This window comes from Aedes albopictus, chromosome 3, assembly GCF_035046485.1.
Source record: "Aedes albopictus strain Foshan chromosome 3, AalbF5, whole genome shotgun sequence".
Classification (NCBI taxonomy): domain Eukaryota; kingdom Metazoa; phylum Arthropoda; class Insecta; order Diptera; family Culicidae; genus Aedes; species Aedes albopictus.
The window spans coordinates 402,863,351-402,879,579 of NC_085138.1; the positions used below are offsets into that span (position 1 = coordinate 402,863,351).

Consider the following 16,229-nt stretch of genomic DNA (forward strand, 5'->3'; position numbering starts at 1 on the left):
ATGGACTGTTTCCATATGCGTGTCCATTGATTTATATGGGAATATCACATAGATTTTGCGAAGTTATCTGATTTTCCAATATAAACTATGTGGTTTTCCAATGTTTTACATATACCGCATCGATTTCATGTGATATTTCCGAAGAAATTTTCATCGGAATATCCAACAACAGTTATATAGCGAAACTAATGGAAATTTTCCATTGGATATATGATTTATTTTTTCAGTGTATGATTCCATTCAATACTGAAGCGTACAATCTGACATCGTAGAACCTATGAAGGTAGTTTTGTTGTTTGTTCAGTTTTAGGGATTCTGATGGCTGATCTGCCTCTGAATCTTCATGAATTTAGGTTTGTGTGAATAATATACAATTAAAATCTGTCAGCTACAAACACTGCATGCATGATTTTCAAAAGTCAGAAATCTCCATCGCACTTCACCTTATTTGAGTTTGATCATTGAACCAGAATTTTGAAGTCTTTTCTTTGATATGAAAAGTGGTAAATGTTCAAAAGTTCATGTGGAATTATGGAATTGATTTTTTAAAGGCGTAACATTGAAGTGGAAGATTATTAATACCAAAACTTATCGGGTTTTCAATTTTAACAACATTCTCCATTATTAACCCAACTTGCTACTTCACTAACAAGATCTTCAACCTGAAATGTTTTTCACAGTTTGTGTTAATAAATCAGCAAACAAATATTAAACAGCGATCATAAGCCATCATCAATTGCACGTTTCGTTTCTTACTCTGCTAACAACTACTTGAAGAGAACTACTAGAATTAGGGGACGATGTGAGTGATCAGAATGAATTGATGGAATAGAAAACGTCAGAACTGAACTTATATCTAAACAGTTTATAATAATTATAATTATTGCCGCAGTAATTATTTTCAGTCAAATTAAACAAGAATCTTGTATCAGACGGCAGAGCCGACCATGACACTCGCGAATATACTGGTATAAGGAACACAATCGAACGAATAATTATAAATAGAATGTTAAAGCATTTCACAATTGTTTCCTAATAACAAAAATAGACTCGTTTGCTAAAACTAAAAAAAAACTGTAAAAATATAACAACCGAAAAGTTACACCATATTTACACCACGAGAGATGATAGTTGAAATCTATCGACAACTAGAACCGAAAAACCACGAAAACGATACAGACAAGAAGATTGCTAAAGCCTAATATTTTTTTTTACTTTTTGTTCATCCTACCGTGAAAAATCGTACCCACCTTACCCTAGTCCTGATTACGGAGTCAATATTTTACGATCCCAACCGACTAGCAGTTATACCGTTCACTTTTCCAAATCTTTTTCGTAATGCATATAATGTGTTGTTTGTTGCCTATCAAGCCAATTTCGTTAAGCGCACGCGTGTGAAACTTTTCCTACATTCAAGCCGCCCGGAAAACCAAATCTCGTACTGCTGCTGAGAAAAGGGGGATTATTTCGGCTATCGGACAATGACTGGGTAGAACGTTTCACCATTCAGCCCAAACTGTTTCGATAGCAGGAGAAATCCCCAAAAAGCAACCGAAACCTTAATCGAACTTAAACTCCAATAATTTCCAATGAATCATCGATGCGAGCATATGATTGTTGTGTGTCTGTGTGTGCTGTGCTGACGGGGGGAGGTTATGATGATAAGAGAGGAGGACAATAACTATAGAGAACCAGTTCACAGAGAAATATCAAATGAGTACTTCAGTTTCACCTTGGCGCTGGATCTACTTCGGTATCAAGCCACGCGCTTTCGGAAAGGTTGCTGCACTGGCCGGCGGTGCTTTCTTTGCCGCGGTTGTCCCGGAATGTGCCCCAAACGTGGGCGCAGCCGACATTCCACGGTTGTTGTAAATGGACGATCGAGCGCGGCTCGCACCGACTCCGGACGCACCGCCTCCAATACTGCTACTACTGCTGCTCGGAGCAATGCCGTTGGAAGCGGTCATACCTGCGCTGCTACCACTTCCGGAAGATCCTTCTGCTGCAGCGTTGCGACGCGTAATTCTGTCCAGCCGCTGCTTCATCATGCTAGCATAGTTGGACTGGTCGGTAATGTCAATATCATCTTCGGTTTGCATGGCTTCCGCTAGGACCGCCTGCAGGGATGCCGACACCTTTGGATTGGAATACTCGTAGGTTGTACGGAGGGGCATGTCCAGTTCGTAGTTCAATATGTTTTCACCCTGAAAGATATAAGATGTTTTAGTTAAGACTAGAAAGTTTTGGTTCAATAATAATGCCAGCTAGAAATCCGTCTAGCTCCAATAATATCACAACATCATGAAGAAATTTGTGAAATGAGCTAATGAATTACAACAATCTCAACAATTACAACAAAATCTCGTCAGAATAATGCACACGCAGTTACTTGATTACTAGTAAGTAACTAAGATACTTGAACTTGATAGCAATTATTTGAACAATCCCACCAATATTTTTTCGCTAGGATCACACTGGAAATCCTTTAGACTTGTACTGGAAGTTCACTAAATTTTCTATGGAAGTCCGTAAGGAGGGATTTTTTTCGGAGTATTTGGAGTACATAGCTCAAACTTCCTGTAGCTCAAATCTAGAGAATCGTCAAACGGATCCTGCTGAAACTGTAACTCAATGTTTACTGTGCGGAAGCAAGCATCAAGTTACATTTTCAGCTAGATACATTTGACGGTTCTCTAGATTTGAGCTCTAGAAAATTAAAGCTGTGTACCTCAAATACCTTGTCCTTAAGGAAGTGAAGGAGTGATATATAGGTTCGCAAGGATTACATTTGAAATTTATTATAAATTCACAAGGATTTCGCTAAGAATTTGCTAGGATGTCGCTGAAAAATCGTTGGGAATCCGCTAGGTTTATATTGGAATACTGCTTGAAAACCGCTGAAATGTCTTTGGGGCTGTCCATAAACCACGTGGTCATGAGGGGGGGGGGAGGGGGTTCGGCCAATGACCATTTTGTATGGAAGAAATTTTTTTTTTGTATGGAATAATGACCATGGGGGGGGGGGGGAGGTATTGAGAAGTCCCAAAAAAATGACCACGTGGTTTATGGACAGCCCCTTTCTCTGAGAATCCGTTGAGATTTCACTGAAAATGCGCTGGATATTATTTGGGAGTCCACTGGGATTTAATTTGATATTCGCTAGAAATTCTCTTGGATTCCACAGTAAATTCTCAAGGATTTCACTGGGAATCCGTTAAATATGCACACAGACTCTGATAGGTATCTGATGGGATTATACTGGAAACCCGCTTGGATTCCGCAGAGAGTCTGCTAGCATTCCGGTTGGAGTTTATTATGATTATATTGTGTATTCATTGGCATTCCACTGGGAATCCGCTGGAATTCTACAGAGAATCCGCTTGGATTCCATTGGGAATTCGCTAGGATTCACTGGAAAACCGCTTGGAATCTGGATGACTGCATTGGGTATCCGCTGTGATCCCACTAGGAAGCCACTTAAAACTCCTCAGAGATTCCACAGGGAATCTACTGGAATTGCACTGGGAATGCGATAGTACTTCGCTGGGAATCCACTGGGATTTCTTTGAGAAACCGTTGGGATTTTGCTGGCAATACGGTCGAATTTCGCTGGAATTTAGCTGGGATTCTGCTACGGATTTGCTGTGATTTCAATCCGTTGTAATGGCAATCCGCTAGAATTTGGCTTTTTTTTTCGTCCCTTGTTGGGGAAATTAAGTCACTGCGTCCAATAAGTTGAGAGAATTTGGCTTAGAATGTGCTGGGATTTGCTGAGATTTTTCTGAAAAGCCACTCACCGAGAAAAATTTCTACTCAATGACTGAGTTGGCCTTACTCAGAAATCGAAAAATCCTTTGTTTTCTTACTCAGTTTCGGCTAAAAGTGGGACAACCCATTGGCAATGGGTTGTCCCACTTTTAACGGAAACTGAGTAAGAAAACAAAGGATTTTTCGATTTCTGAGTAAGACCAACTCAGCCTCTGAGTTGAAATTTTTCCCTGTGCTGGGAATTCGTTTAGGATCCACGGGGTTCTGCTGGCAATCCGCTGGTCATCCGTAGCAATTTCCCTGAGAGTCCGCTGGGATTCCGCAAGGAATCATCTGGGAATTCGCTGGGATTCCGTAGGGATTTTGGTGGTATTCCGTTGGGTATTCCCTGGGATTCCATTCGACTTGATGGAAATCATCTGGGATTTCACTGAGAATCCTGTTGGGATTTAGTTGGAAATCCGCTGAGAATCCACAGAGATTGCGCTGGGATTCTCTTGGAAATCCGTTGGAATTCTACTGAGAATTGGTTGATATTCCACTGGGAGCCTGCTGGGATTCAACTGGACATCACCCGCTGAGATTCTACTGGGATTCCACTGCGAATGCGCTGGAATTTCATAGGAAATCTACTGAGGTTCATCTGTGAATTCGCTGGATTTCCACTGGGCATATCACTATGCTTTCTCTGAGATTTATCTGAGCATCCGTTAGGATTTCACTGGAAATCCGCAAGGACTTCATTAGAAATCCGTTGAAATTCCTATGGAAATCCGCCACAAAGTCGGATTCCGCTGGGAACCCAACAGTAATTCGCTAGGATTCTGCGAACATAATTCTGAGAATGAATTATCTTTTTTCTGTGATAAAACACGTACCTATTACCCATAATTTTCAAATACCTAGATAAATATTTCGGGAAAATCAAACTAATGAATAAAACCCAAACACCTTACCTTATATCGCACCGCATCAGTCGCATTGGACTTAATCATATGCAGCGCATACTCGGACATCGGTCGCCTTCGGTTCACATCGGCCACAGGCCGCGGCACCATCTGGTGGTTGCTCAGGATCATGTTGCTATTGAGGTACCACTCCTCCGCTTCGTCGTCATACTTGGCCTGCGTGTACAGCCGCGATTTGACCTCCGCCGGAACGAAGTTGTCGATTATCAACAGCAAACGTTTCAGTTCCTTAATCAGCTCGTTTTGCGTCATTTCTAGCTCACGGCGATCTCGGTTGTGCTCATCCCGGGTGTCCTGCAATTCCTGCTTCAATGCCATACATTTGGTGTAGCATTTCTTTAGTTTGCGCGTCTTCAGCTCGACTTCCTGCTGCAGCGACGTGAACGTCTCGCGAATCTCCATCGTAGATTCCTCGTGCAGTTCCAGCTGCTGTTGCATCTCAATCTCACGCTTCTTTCGCTCTGCAATCTCCGCCATCTTTTTCTCCAGCTCGAGCTGACGTTCAGTGTAAGTATCCAAAATGTTTTTACCACCTTTGACCAACTGGTTTTCCAGTTCGTGCAATTTACCAGCCAGGCTGGCCGTCAATTCCCGTTCCTTCAGTAAAGCCTCCTGCGCTTTGGCGTCCAGTTCGCTGAAGTCCTGCTCATTTTCCTTCTCATCCTCTTCCTCCTCCGCTTCCGAATCTGATTTCTCGTCAGATTCTTCCAAACTCTCGTCACGCTTGATAGTTTTCTGTTTCACTTTCTTAACCTTTGGAACGGATTTCTCCCGATGTTGACGCTCGGTTATAAGCTTCCGTAGGCGTGCAATCTCCTCTTGGTACTCGCGTAGTTTTGTATCCTGCGGGTCCTCGTTCATGACCGGTTTGTTCTCGATGGCCTTGGCCCGATGGGCATATCTAAGTGTAGTCAGTGTTTCATTGTAGTTAAATTCCGACGGACCAATATTCGCAATCATGATGGTTTTGGAGTTGCCACCCAGAGAGTCCTGCAACAACCGAGTCAATTTGGAATCACGATACGGAATGTGCGGAGACTTTTCCGCCAATGCGGAAATCACATTTCCCAGCGACGACAGGGCCCGATTGATCTTGCTAGCCTCTTTCAAACGCTCCGCAGTGGCTCCAGTCTTCGATTGACGCTCGCTACCAGCCAAATCGATCAGGTTCAACTTTCCGACCTTTACCAGTGTCGAACCCACCTCGCACATTTCGATCTTGATCAGAAAGATCGCATGTGACCGGGAACTGTGCTCGTTCATGTTCGTGAACCCTACGGTGCGATTTTTGTTTCCCATGTACATCACCTGGATCATGTCCTCGACGCTCTTGCAAAGCACCGAGTGCAAATTAGGAACCACAATGCCTCCATCCCGCTCCCTCAGCTCCAACGGGGTGGTCGAGTTCGGTTTCAGCAAATCGCGCAACTCCTCCATGTAGATCTCCAAATAGGAAACGGCCACCAGGAAGTTCATGTTCTGCGACCGATTGATATGGGCCCATATTTGTTCGAACGCCCGCGGGATAATACCACGGTGCTCGGGGTCACTCTTGATGCCCTCCATGGTGTGAGTTTTACCGGTACCAGTTTGGCCGTAGGCAAAGACGCATCCGTTGAAACCTTCCAGCACCGAGTAGACCAGCGGGCGAACAACCTCATCGTACACCTGCTGCTGGGTGGAGCTGGAATCGAAAGATAAAATGAGATTATTGTCTGTAACATTAAGTTTCTAAATAAAACATTCTATTGATTGAATGTACAAAAAATAGTGTTAGCAATGTATCCATTTTCTATTTTAGGCGATGCTTTATATAATACATTATTCTCGTTTGAAGAATCTGTACGTGATTCAAAAATAACCTATCAAAAATTTAAGTTCAGGAGATAGGGGATTTTTCATAAACATGCTCTTTTGAAATAATAGGGCACATGTTATATCTGAACCTTCAGCACTGGTTAGATTATTTTTGCAATTTCTCATCGTAATAGGCTGTTTTACCTCACGCAAATCTGACAAAAAAAGGCCTACTTTCCCACACCAAATTAACAGTGCTGTAATAGTTCATTACAGCACTGATTTGCGTTGCGTAATGAGTAATTACAGCACTGTTTTCAGTTTTGGTCATCTTCTTGATGCTTTCTGGGCGCAGTTTTGAAAAATTGTGACAACTGCACAGTATAACCTGTTATGTTCAGATTTTCTTAAACATGACTATGAACATCAGTATGCAGTTTGATGAAAAAGTTTTGTTAGAAACTATCCTCAAGGATAATTTATGGAATTGCAAAAAACGTTCTCCGCAACTCGGTGCAGAACTCGATTTTTCCAGCACTCGTCGTAATTATCCAACTCGGCAAGCCTCGTTGGATAAATGTACGACTCGTGCTGTAAAAATCGTCATTCTGCACCTTGTTTCGTAAACTACTATTGTAAACAAGTTACAAAATACAATTTTTTTTCAGTTTCAGTATTTAATGGTGAATCGACAAGGAGAGTCCAACTTTGATCCTCACAAGTTTCTATCTCGTGCTCCCACGGGTCAAGCGAAGACAAAGACCGCCAGCTAAGAGTTGTGTTAAATCTATGGTTGTGTGCTTAGCTGGTAGTGCAGCCTAGGCATTGTTGTCCTTCTGACTTCAGTTAGATTGAAGAGGTACGTCTCGAGCGTCTGTTCACCAAGGAGGTGCAGGCGGCCTCAATAGCGTCCGGTGAGAATAATTTGGGTGAGCTACGCACCTGAAGAAAACAGTGGATCACAGATGGTACCTGGAGGAAGATAGAGGAGCGAAGGAACGCCAAAGCCGCGATAGAGCGAGCGAAAACACGAGGGGCCAAAGCCGCAATCCAGGAGAAGATTGACGCAACTCTCCGGTGACAGCAAGGAGGGTTCCGTGCCGGACGATCCTGTGTGGACCATACATATTGTCACGCTCCGTATCGTCTTGGAGCAAATCAATGAATTCCTAGAATTTCTCTACCTGGTGTTCATTGATTACGACTCCCGATAACTAATGAATGAAGCATCCTATTTGAATGTGGTCTTCGGCAATGTTGTAGCTGATAGAGTAGCCTAGGAGTACCAAGGATCAACTAACACTATTGGCAAAATGCTACGGTCAATTGAATGAAAAACGCCCTTTTCCCTTAGTAATTCCCATACAAACTTCAAAGGGCTTGTGCACTCTCAATTTTCTCCCAATTCAGCTCAATTTTTTGGAGAAAGCATAGAATCCGGTTATGAATCGAATAAGCGGTGTGGAGCAAAAACGATTTTTTGAACCACCTTAGGGGAGCCCTCAAGCGCAAGGGTGTTCCTGAGAAAATCATCGACCTTATTGAAGCACAATACAGGGCATTTTCGTGCAGAGTACTACACAAGGATGTCTTGCCCAGTCTTGTTAGAGATCACAGTCATTGACACCTTTTCGTCGATATTCGCCTGCCTTTGTCTCCGACATTCGTAACACAAGCAATCAAACTACCGTAGGAAACAAAAATGTCAAACGAATGCACTTGACCGCGATTGCGCCTTCGGGAGATGGTTCGGCTATTGTTATTCCTGTCTTCTTTCACAATGAGAGCTGTGTTGGTCATATGTGCGACGTATGACCAATTCAACAAGCAAGAATAAATTAATATTATTTAACATTATCGGAATTGGCTGAAATCCATGCGAAAAGCTAGATTTAGACAAATGTCATCGTGTCAGACAAAATTGATTTGACCCTTGTTTATGTTTATTGATCTTTGTCCTAGGGGTGATACACAAACTATGTCACGCAAAAATCGACCTTTTAAACCCCCCCCTATGTCTCACTTTTTGTATGGGACCTCAATATTTTTGTAAGGGTCGTCACGTTGTGGAAAACCCCCTCCCTCCTAAGGGCGTGAAGTAATTTGTGTACGACCCCCTACCGCTCGTGTTGTGTGTAAAAGGTAACGGTAGCGCATGAATGTAACAAAGCAAGCTGACACCCGACTGCGGCATCGAAATGAAGGTAGTGAAAAGTGTCGAATGCTAACAAGACTGGTCTTGCCCGATCTCATCCGTATCGTTGCTGGAGTGATGCAAGGATGTATCCTATCACCGCTACTGTTTTTCATCTTAATCGAAGAGATCCTGAGGTGCGATTGATCGTAAATTCGTGAACCAAATTGTGGGTTAAAAAAAAACACGGACGCGTTTAGTACTTCCAGTGAGCTGTTCCCTCTTAGAAGGAAGCACGACACTAGACAACGGACTAGCATGCAACGCCCAGTGGCACAGCCGAAAACTTTTCCTGACAGCTGCGATGGGATTCGAACCCGCGCTCCTTAGTACGATGCGACTAAATGCTTGGTGACACTAGCCACACGACCACGAAGCCACACTGTGCCAACCCATTAGCTATTACCATGGAGCATCTAAATGACTTCGAATTGGCTGATGACGTTGCTCTCCAAGATCCTTGATGATCTCTTCAATCGCTCCTCGGCGGCAGGTCTTATCATCAATGCCAATAAGACCAAATAGATGTAAATACGATCCAGCTTTACGGTAGCTGGGCAAGCAGGGGAGAATGTTGAAAACTTCCAATATCTTGATAGCCAAATGGCGGCCGATGGTGGCACCAAGATCGACATCAACGAACGTGAAATTTGTGCTGCTGTATGCCAGTGAAACTTGGTGTGTATCAGTGGAGAACACACACAACGTAGAGCTCTATCGTCCATGTTATTGAAAGCCAATAGCGCAGAAATTCGGAAGCGAAGTGGACATAGGTAGGTAGGTCGCAACACTCTACGCGGGGGCGAAAACGAAATCTGCAAGCAAGCGTTAGATTGGAACCCAGCAGGTATCAGGTGTCTGTAGGTTGGCTCCAGAGGCAACAGCAGGACATCGAAACAGAGGCAGACCAAGAAGCTTATGGCGCCGCAGGTTCAACACGAAATAAAGCAAGTCGGCAAAATTTTGACCTGGCCACAGGTCAAGGCGATGCACAGTGCTGCGAATGTATGAAACTGCAGGACAAAAATCATAACTAAAGTACCGTAAACCGGGGTCAAATTCATCAGCGGGGTGAAATTGATCACTCGGGTACTACATTGTAATTCCATACTAGGAACTCTTAACCGTCGTAATGATCTTAAACTTTTTACGTCATCTGATTCGTAGATGTCTAGAGATGAGTGTAGACTTTTATTTATTTAGAAAAAAGTTAGTTTTGCCTTATTTTTTCAAGGAATTTGCAATGTATTTCTCATTTAGCTGAAATCATTGCTGCTAAAAAATCAATTGGTAATAGGACTTCCCGTGAATTCTCTGTTTTAACATTTTTGTTGAGCCTTGGTTGGGATCTTAAGCAGCTAATCAGAACATGAAATTGTTATGAAAAGCTCATTTTATGAAGAAATAGTCATTTATTGTAATAGAAATCACTTATTTCAAATGAAATTGTCTACCTTTAGGCGTTTAAGGGGAAATTTCGAAATTTAATTTTGCATTTAAAATATTAAATTCACTAGTTGTAAGATTTTAGACGCGTTATTCGGATTTAGAAGAGCAAAATTAAGCGGTGAAGGAAATTTTCCTTTCCAATCGATGCTTAATTGTATACTGATCAATTTCGCCCCAAAGTGGCATTTCGAATATTTTAATATTTGAAGTTATTTAACTTAAAGTTTAAATTTGTTGAACAAAATTCTGTCACATGGTTCCATGGAGATCCACTGGGTACTGGTTTTACAGAAATTCTTTTGGCAATATTTGAACAGGCACTGATGTTATCCGCAAAAGTTGTTTTAAAGTGATCAATTTGACCCCGGATTACGGTACTATACATTTTTTCTCAATAGTGTCTTCGGTGAAGTTGACAAACTTGATAAAAGCTACACTGCCTATGATCGCATAATTGTCCCATATGAATAGGAAACCCAGCAAAGATGGGACTGATATGCGATCATGGGCAGTACAATTTGCATAAATGTCCTATGTATAATTCATAATCGCTTAAGTGTCTTAAACGCCAATTTATTTTAATCTTGCTAGATTTTTTTTTAAGAATGCAGTTTAGGCAACTGTATTAACATATAGATCATCATAAATAGGTAAAAGCAAGAATGACTTATTCACCAAACATTATTCTCATCGAACATTTTGTTTCTTGAAGGTCGTGCGATTAACCATTTCTTGTCCAGTTGCATACTTTAAAAATGGCGAAATCGTTGAAGTTTACCCTGAAATTCTTAGTAGAAATCGGCAGTTTCATAAGAAAACAAGAGAACAATATAAACTGATACACTTTTCGTTGGAATGGATCAGAAAAAAACACTTGTTCAAAAATATCTTCGATTTTGACTATAAATACATCACTCGGAAAAAGCTCGATTACGAACAAATTAGCAAATAAAAGCAGCTGGAGTCGAATTCAGTATTCAGCGGATACTATAAAGAAAACATGGCGAAAAATTCAGAGAGGTCTTTTGAGGTCATTTTTTGTTTCATCAATTTGAATTTTGGGGTCGTTTTTCCTCTACGCTATATAGTACTTACATTATGACATTTTATTTTCACAAATATCAAAACATGCTGTCATGCTAAACGAAGAAAATAGATTCTACTGATGTGTTGTAGACCTTCCATTTTGATTTTCACTGAAAACTTAAACGTTTAATAATGTTGAGCTAGGCCAAAGATGAATCTGTTTTACAAAATATAATTTTTCTTTGGGCAACGAAAACACTGTTTGGTAATTTAGGTTGTTTTGGTATAATAAACACGATTTTCAAGCTTATAATGATCGAGCAACATACTTCAAGCATGTATGAACAGCACTGCATACTAGATTGAACCAAATTTTGAAGTCGATTTTTTCACTTTTGTCTATGGGGCGCAGCACTGTGCGATGGGGGCAATCGCCTCTATTGCCTCTATTTTTTCCACAAAATTGTGTTAGAAGCTTTTATCAGCTAGCTTTCCTTGAAAAATAGTTTTTCTTTGACTAATCAAAATCAGTGCTCGTAGGATACGTGTTGCATAAATATTATTCTATCAAAAAGGGATGGAACTTTTTATGCACCGTTGTTCGGAGAACTTGAAGTAAACAAGTATATCTTTCGATGTCTGCTAAAAGAATTAATTTTTGACAAGTTTTGTTGTAGTTATGATTTTTTGAAGTTCGTAAATAATCGAAAACACAAAACTGATTTGATGCACCTCTTAATTTTAATTGATTTGGCTGAAGTTTTGACCATTTGCTTCTTTGTGGATGCCAAAATGTGGGGGTGGACTTGAGAATCAGAGAACATTTTTGAAAATGTGAATCAGGTATCACTAGGTCGGCTCCAGAGGCACTTTCTCCTCTATTTGGGAAATGTGTGCCATCGCCATGAATATGAGCCTATTCATCATTTACCTGAGGGAGAGAGAAGGGAGGAATAAGGGAGAGAGAAGGGAGGAATAAGGGAGAGAGAAGGGAGGATAGGGAAAGGGAAGGTAAGGGAATAGGTATAATAGGCATAATAGTCAACATAATCGCATAAGCGTACCACAACGGGTTCAAACAGCGCCCTGAAAAGGGCACTGTAAAAACGCATAAAGCGAAAAGTAAGCCTATAGCTACTTGCCACAACGAGTTCAGAACATCCTGAAGTCTTCTTAGGTCAGTTTCACTTAATTAAGTGTTTACCGAGTACTCGGAAACGCAGTTGAGTAAAAACTGGGTAGTTACATATTAAATGATTCAAAGTTCCACAGTCGGATTCCCAGCTAAGATATACAAATGAAGCAGCCTATTGAGGTTTGTAATGGATAACATCATAAGTAGGGAAACCACATTAAGTTATCTCAATTGCGTTTCTGCTACACGATTCCTTAAAAGTGGTAGCAAGACTCCTGCATGGGGGCATCCACAAACACTCAATTTCCTAATCGCTGGTTGACGTAATGCCGAGAAGAGATGTTGGTTTTTGAGCATTTGGTAAATCCCATTGGAAATCATTGAAAGATAAATAGGACCAAATGAAGGGGAAAATATTGCGTCGTAATAGTCCCAAAGACATCAAACATAGGGTGATAAAGGGTATTATCGGCAGGTTTGTTCTCTTCGTCATGAGGGGTTTTTGTGGGCCAAATTGCCTGAAATTGGTGCATAGAACTCAGCTTAGTTGGGAAGGATTTGAGGCCAACTTTGAGATCAACAGCCTTAAAAAAAAAAACATGACGAAAAGAACAAAACTGCCGAAAATACGTAAGTTCCCCTATTTGAACCATATTTTAAATTCAAAAAACCCTTATTCAAAAGTGTCCAAAGTAGCCCCGTATTTCAAAAGTAGCCCCGCACGACGGTTATCGAATAACATCAATAAAAACTGGTTGTTTTTTCGATACACTAAGTCTAGGGTACAACTTTTTTTTAGCAAGCATCGGATCACTTAGCGGTCTTCAACAAAGATGTTCCGCATAGAATTCCCTATAATAATACTAAAAATAAGGGTTATTGAACGCTTCCAGTGCCATATAGTGGCAGAAAACTAAAACTATGCCATTCCTGCACATATTTGAACCAGTTTTACCAGGTTTTACCATATAAACTTCAGACTAGTCGAGCGATACCTAAGACCTTATCAATTCAGCTCAAATTTGTGCTGTAGCTTATGGGAGTCTAAAACAGCAAATTGAGGTGGTCAGACTTAGGATATTTTAGTTTTAAATTTTCTCATAAATGTTTGAGCAGCCCTAGTAGAATACCATTGCTCAAATTAGAATTTCCGACTTCTTCCAGTTATTTCTCCGCTATCTTCCATTCCAGCGATGTAGTTTTTTGTAGGTAACAAGCCTATGGAATCCCCCAACTACACTGAAAAAATCAGCTTCATAGCGTTCTTGACAGCTGAGAAAATGCAGATAGTACGCAGCTGCTCCATATATTTATACTCAAGTTGTTCGCATTTTCGTCTTCTAGAAACCTCTTTTTCAAATTTATGGGATATTTTTTGAACGGCACACATAACGATGATACCATTCGAGCTCCTCGTACAAAAAAAAATATTCTAGTTTTACCTAAAATAACACAATTGTTGACCAAAATATAGAGAACAACACTAAAACGGACTTGCAGCGGTTCTCAGGATCGTTCAAAAAAGGTTATCGATATTAGGACCACTTTTTTCTTCCTAAATCATTAAAATAATCACAATTGTTCGCGAAAAAATCATTTTTAAAACGTGTTTTATGATTACGATATGATTTAGTGCAAAAATATCGCACGCACCCTGTATCAACGAATTCTTCTAAATGTTTAATTTACCCTGTGGCCAAGATACTAGTCATTGCAGACATTCAATTTTATTACTTTAAAATATAACGTCTTCTTACCTCCAATCGTACACCGCATCGTAGGTGAACATTTTCTTATTTTCCCGCGACGTCTCATTGCAGTTTAGTATCTCGATGACGCCCCGGCTCGGAAAGACATCCACCACCCGCTGGAAGTTGCCCGCCTGTTCCTTGTTGTTAAGCGGCCGACAGCGCACCACCACCTGTACGCACTCGTTTTTCGCGGCCTGCTATTGTGGAAAAGAGAAAAATAAAAAACGAAAGAAAATTAATTAATGGGCTCACAACGGCTTGAGGCTGGAAAATGTACGTATAGCTAGGTAAAAAATCACGGCATGAAGTCATCCGATTAAAAAAAAGGAAAAGTTGCTTAACTAGTAGTTTTTCTTTTTGTAATAAAAGAATACATTAGGGAAGGCTTGAGTTATTGCATTTTCTGATGGCATCTAGGATGGCATAGTATGTCATTGATGTTGCTTCAATTAAATTTACATCAAGCATAGTTGGCACTGATTTTCCCAGTGTAGTGCTCTACATTCCCCAAAGCATAGAATTGCTAATGACATCCTGTTCGACAGCCATCGCGCAGCCTGCTGTAATCGATTCACTTTCATTTTCCAGTTCTTCACAACATTTTGATGCATGGTGCACGTTCCAGTCGATTGAGCCCCGTTTCCACACCCCAGAAAGAAAAGCAAAATGAGCCATGCAATCAAGATGATGCACGTAGCCCCGAAAAAAAAAAAGTTGTGCAATAGGACAGATCGGTGAAGTACTAGATTTGTAGTAATGAGCTGAATTTTAGTATGGTGAGAAGGTCAATTCTCCGTTTCTGCAATGAAATGGTGCAAAAAGCGTGGGTATTATGATTCCTTGCCTAATTTGATGCTGTTTGAGCAAAACTTTGGGGAACCGTGTTGTTGTTTTCTCCATTTCTTGCAATTTAAACAACAAAGTTTCGCAAAGTTTTGCTCAAACAGCATTAAATTAGGCAATGAATCATAATACCCACGCTTTTTGCACCATTTCATTGCAGAAACGGAGAATTGACCTTCTCACCATACTAAAATTCAGCTCATTACTACAAATCTAGTACTACATCGAACGTGCCCCATTTCGCGGTATCGGCACATAATCTAATATCATCTTCTGCGTGCCCGTCATCTCTATGAAAATATCTGCTTCTCTCATTTTTTTTTCACACCCGTAGACACTTTACAGTGTTTGCCTAGCCCAGCCGCAGACTTCGGGGAGTCTCAAGGCTGCAGCAAAATCAACACTTACCGCGACGTTCTTCAACTTGGCGCTGCGATTCATGGTTCAATCTGGCCGGATTTGCACCACTGAGCACCGAAATCACTGGACTGGATGGAAATTTTCCCGATTTTTCGACGATTTTCACGGAAAACGGCACATCCTGATGACTAGACTCGTACTTTTGTTTGGATTATCGATTCAGCTGGTTTCCAACGCAAAACAACACAGCAGAATGACGACGAGTGAGTGAGTACCCGTCACCGTCACCGTCTGCCGCGCGCCGTCAGTCGAGCGAAGACGAGAGCGATCACACACCCACTTGCGGTGGGTTTGTTGGGAGGGCTCTTTTGGCTGCACTCTCTTGCTTCGGCTTGTGATGGTCAGCTACAGCGGGTTCTTGGTTAAAATTAAACAATACATTTTCCTTCAACATAAGTTTTATTTATACCTAATGCTTATAAGTTTGATAGATACGAAACATGAATGAAAAATCAAACAGGACAGCCAACCCTCATCAGCAATTTACTGAATCCAATATTTTCTATCCGTGTGCTTCCAAAAATTTTACCACTGCAGTGGCCACTGTGCAGCTGGAGGAAAATGAGGTAAAAAAGAAAAACAACCCAAAGAGGGTGGTCGAGTGGGTGGTGGTGGCCCAGGATGGAAAAGCTTTGACGTTTATGTTGTTGAGTGCTCTTTGGGTGAGAGATGAGCGTGAGACCAGTGAGATTCGTTTACATTTTTGTGAGACTCTTTTCTCGTGCACGCGTCATTGTGATAGAAGCGGTGCGTTTAGTGGACTCAGATTCTAAATGCTAAAGACGATGAATATTTTGAGTTCGCTAGCTTGGAAAAATGTGGCACAGCGAAGTAAACACATTTTCAAATAACGATAGTCGTCTCAATAAACGATATTG

The 16,229-nt window shown here is 41.1% G+C and overlaps 1 protein-coding gene across 2 annotated transcripts; it reads right to left on the bottom strand.

The window, feature by feature from the left end:
• Positions 1 to 1,225: 1,225 nt before the first annotated feature.
• Positions 1,226 to 15,674, bottom strand: LOC115267896 (kinesin-like protein Klp68D). 2 transcript variants are annotated; one of them, XM_029875507.2, is made up of 4 exons: positions 15,340 to 15,674; positions 14,095 to 14,282; positions 4,725 to 6,420; positions 1,226 to 2,204 (listed from the first exon to the last, which is right to left on the bottom strand). In XM_029875507.2, exons 1-4 carry the CDS (start codon positions 15,370 to 15,372, stop codon positions 1,746 to 1,748), a joined length of 2,376 nt encoding a protein of 791 aa, XP_029731367.2. In that variant the 5' UTR covers positions 15,373 to 15,674; the 3' UTR covers positions 1,226 to 1,745. The 2 variants fall into 2 exon arrangements, with proteins under 2 accessions (XP_029731367.2, XP_029731366.2); XM_029875506.2 differs by having other exon boundaries at positions 14,095 to 14,285; positions 15,340 to 15,673.
• Positions 15,675 to 16,229: the final 555 nt, after the last annotated feature.

Coding starts and splice junctions, on each gene's coding strand:
- LOC115267896 (XM_029875506.2), bottom strand. CDS start 15,372: ATGAATCGCAGCGCCAAGTTGAAGAACGTCGCG. Junction 14,286..15,339: donor CCAAGTTGAAGAACGTCGCG/GTAAGTGTTGAT, acceptor TTTCCACAATAG/CAGGCCGCGAAAAACGAGTG. Junction 6,421..14,094: donor GATGCGGTGTACGATTGGAG/GTAAGAAGACGT, acceptor TTTCGATTCCAG/CTCCACCCAGCAGCAGGTGT.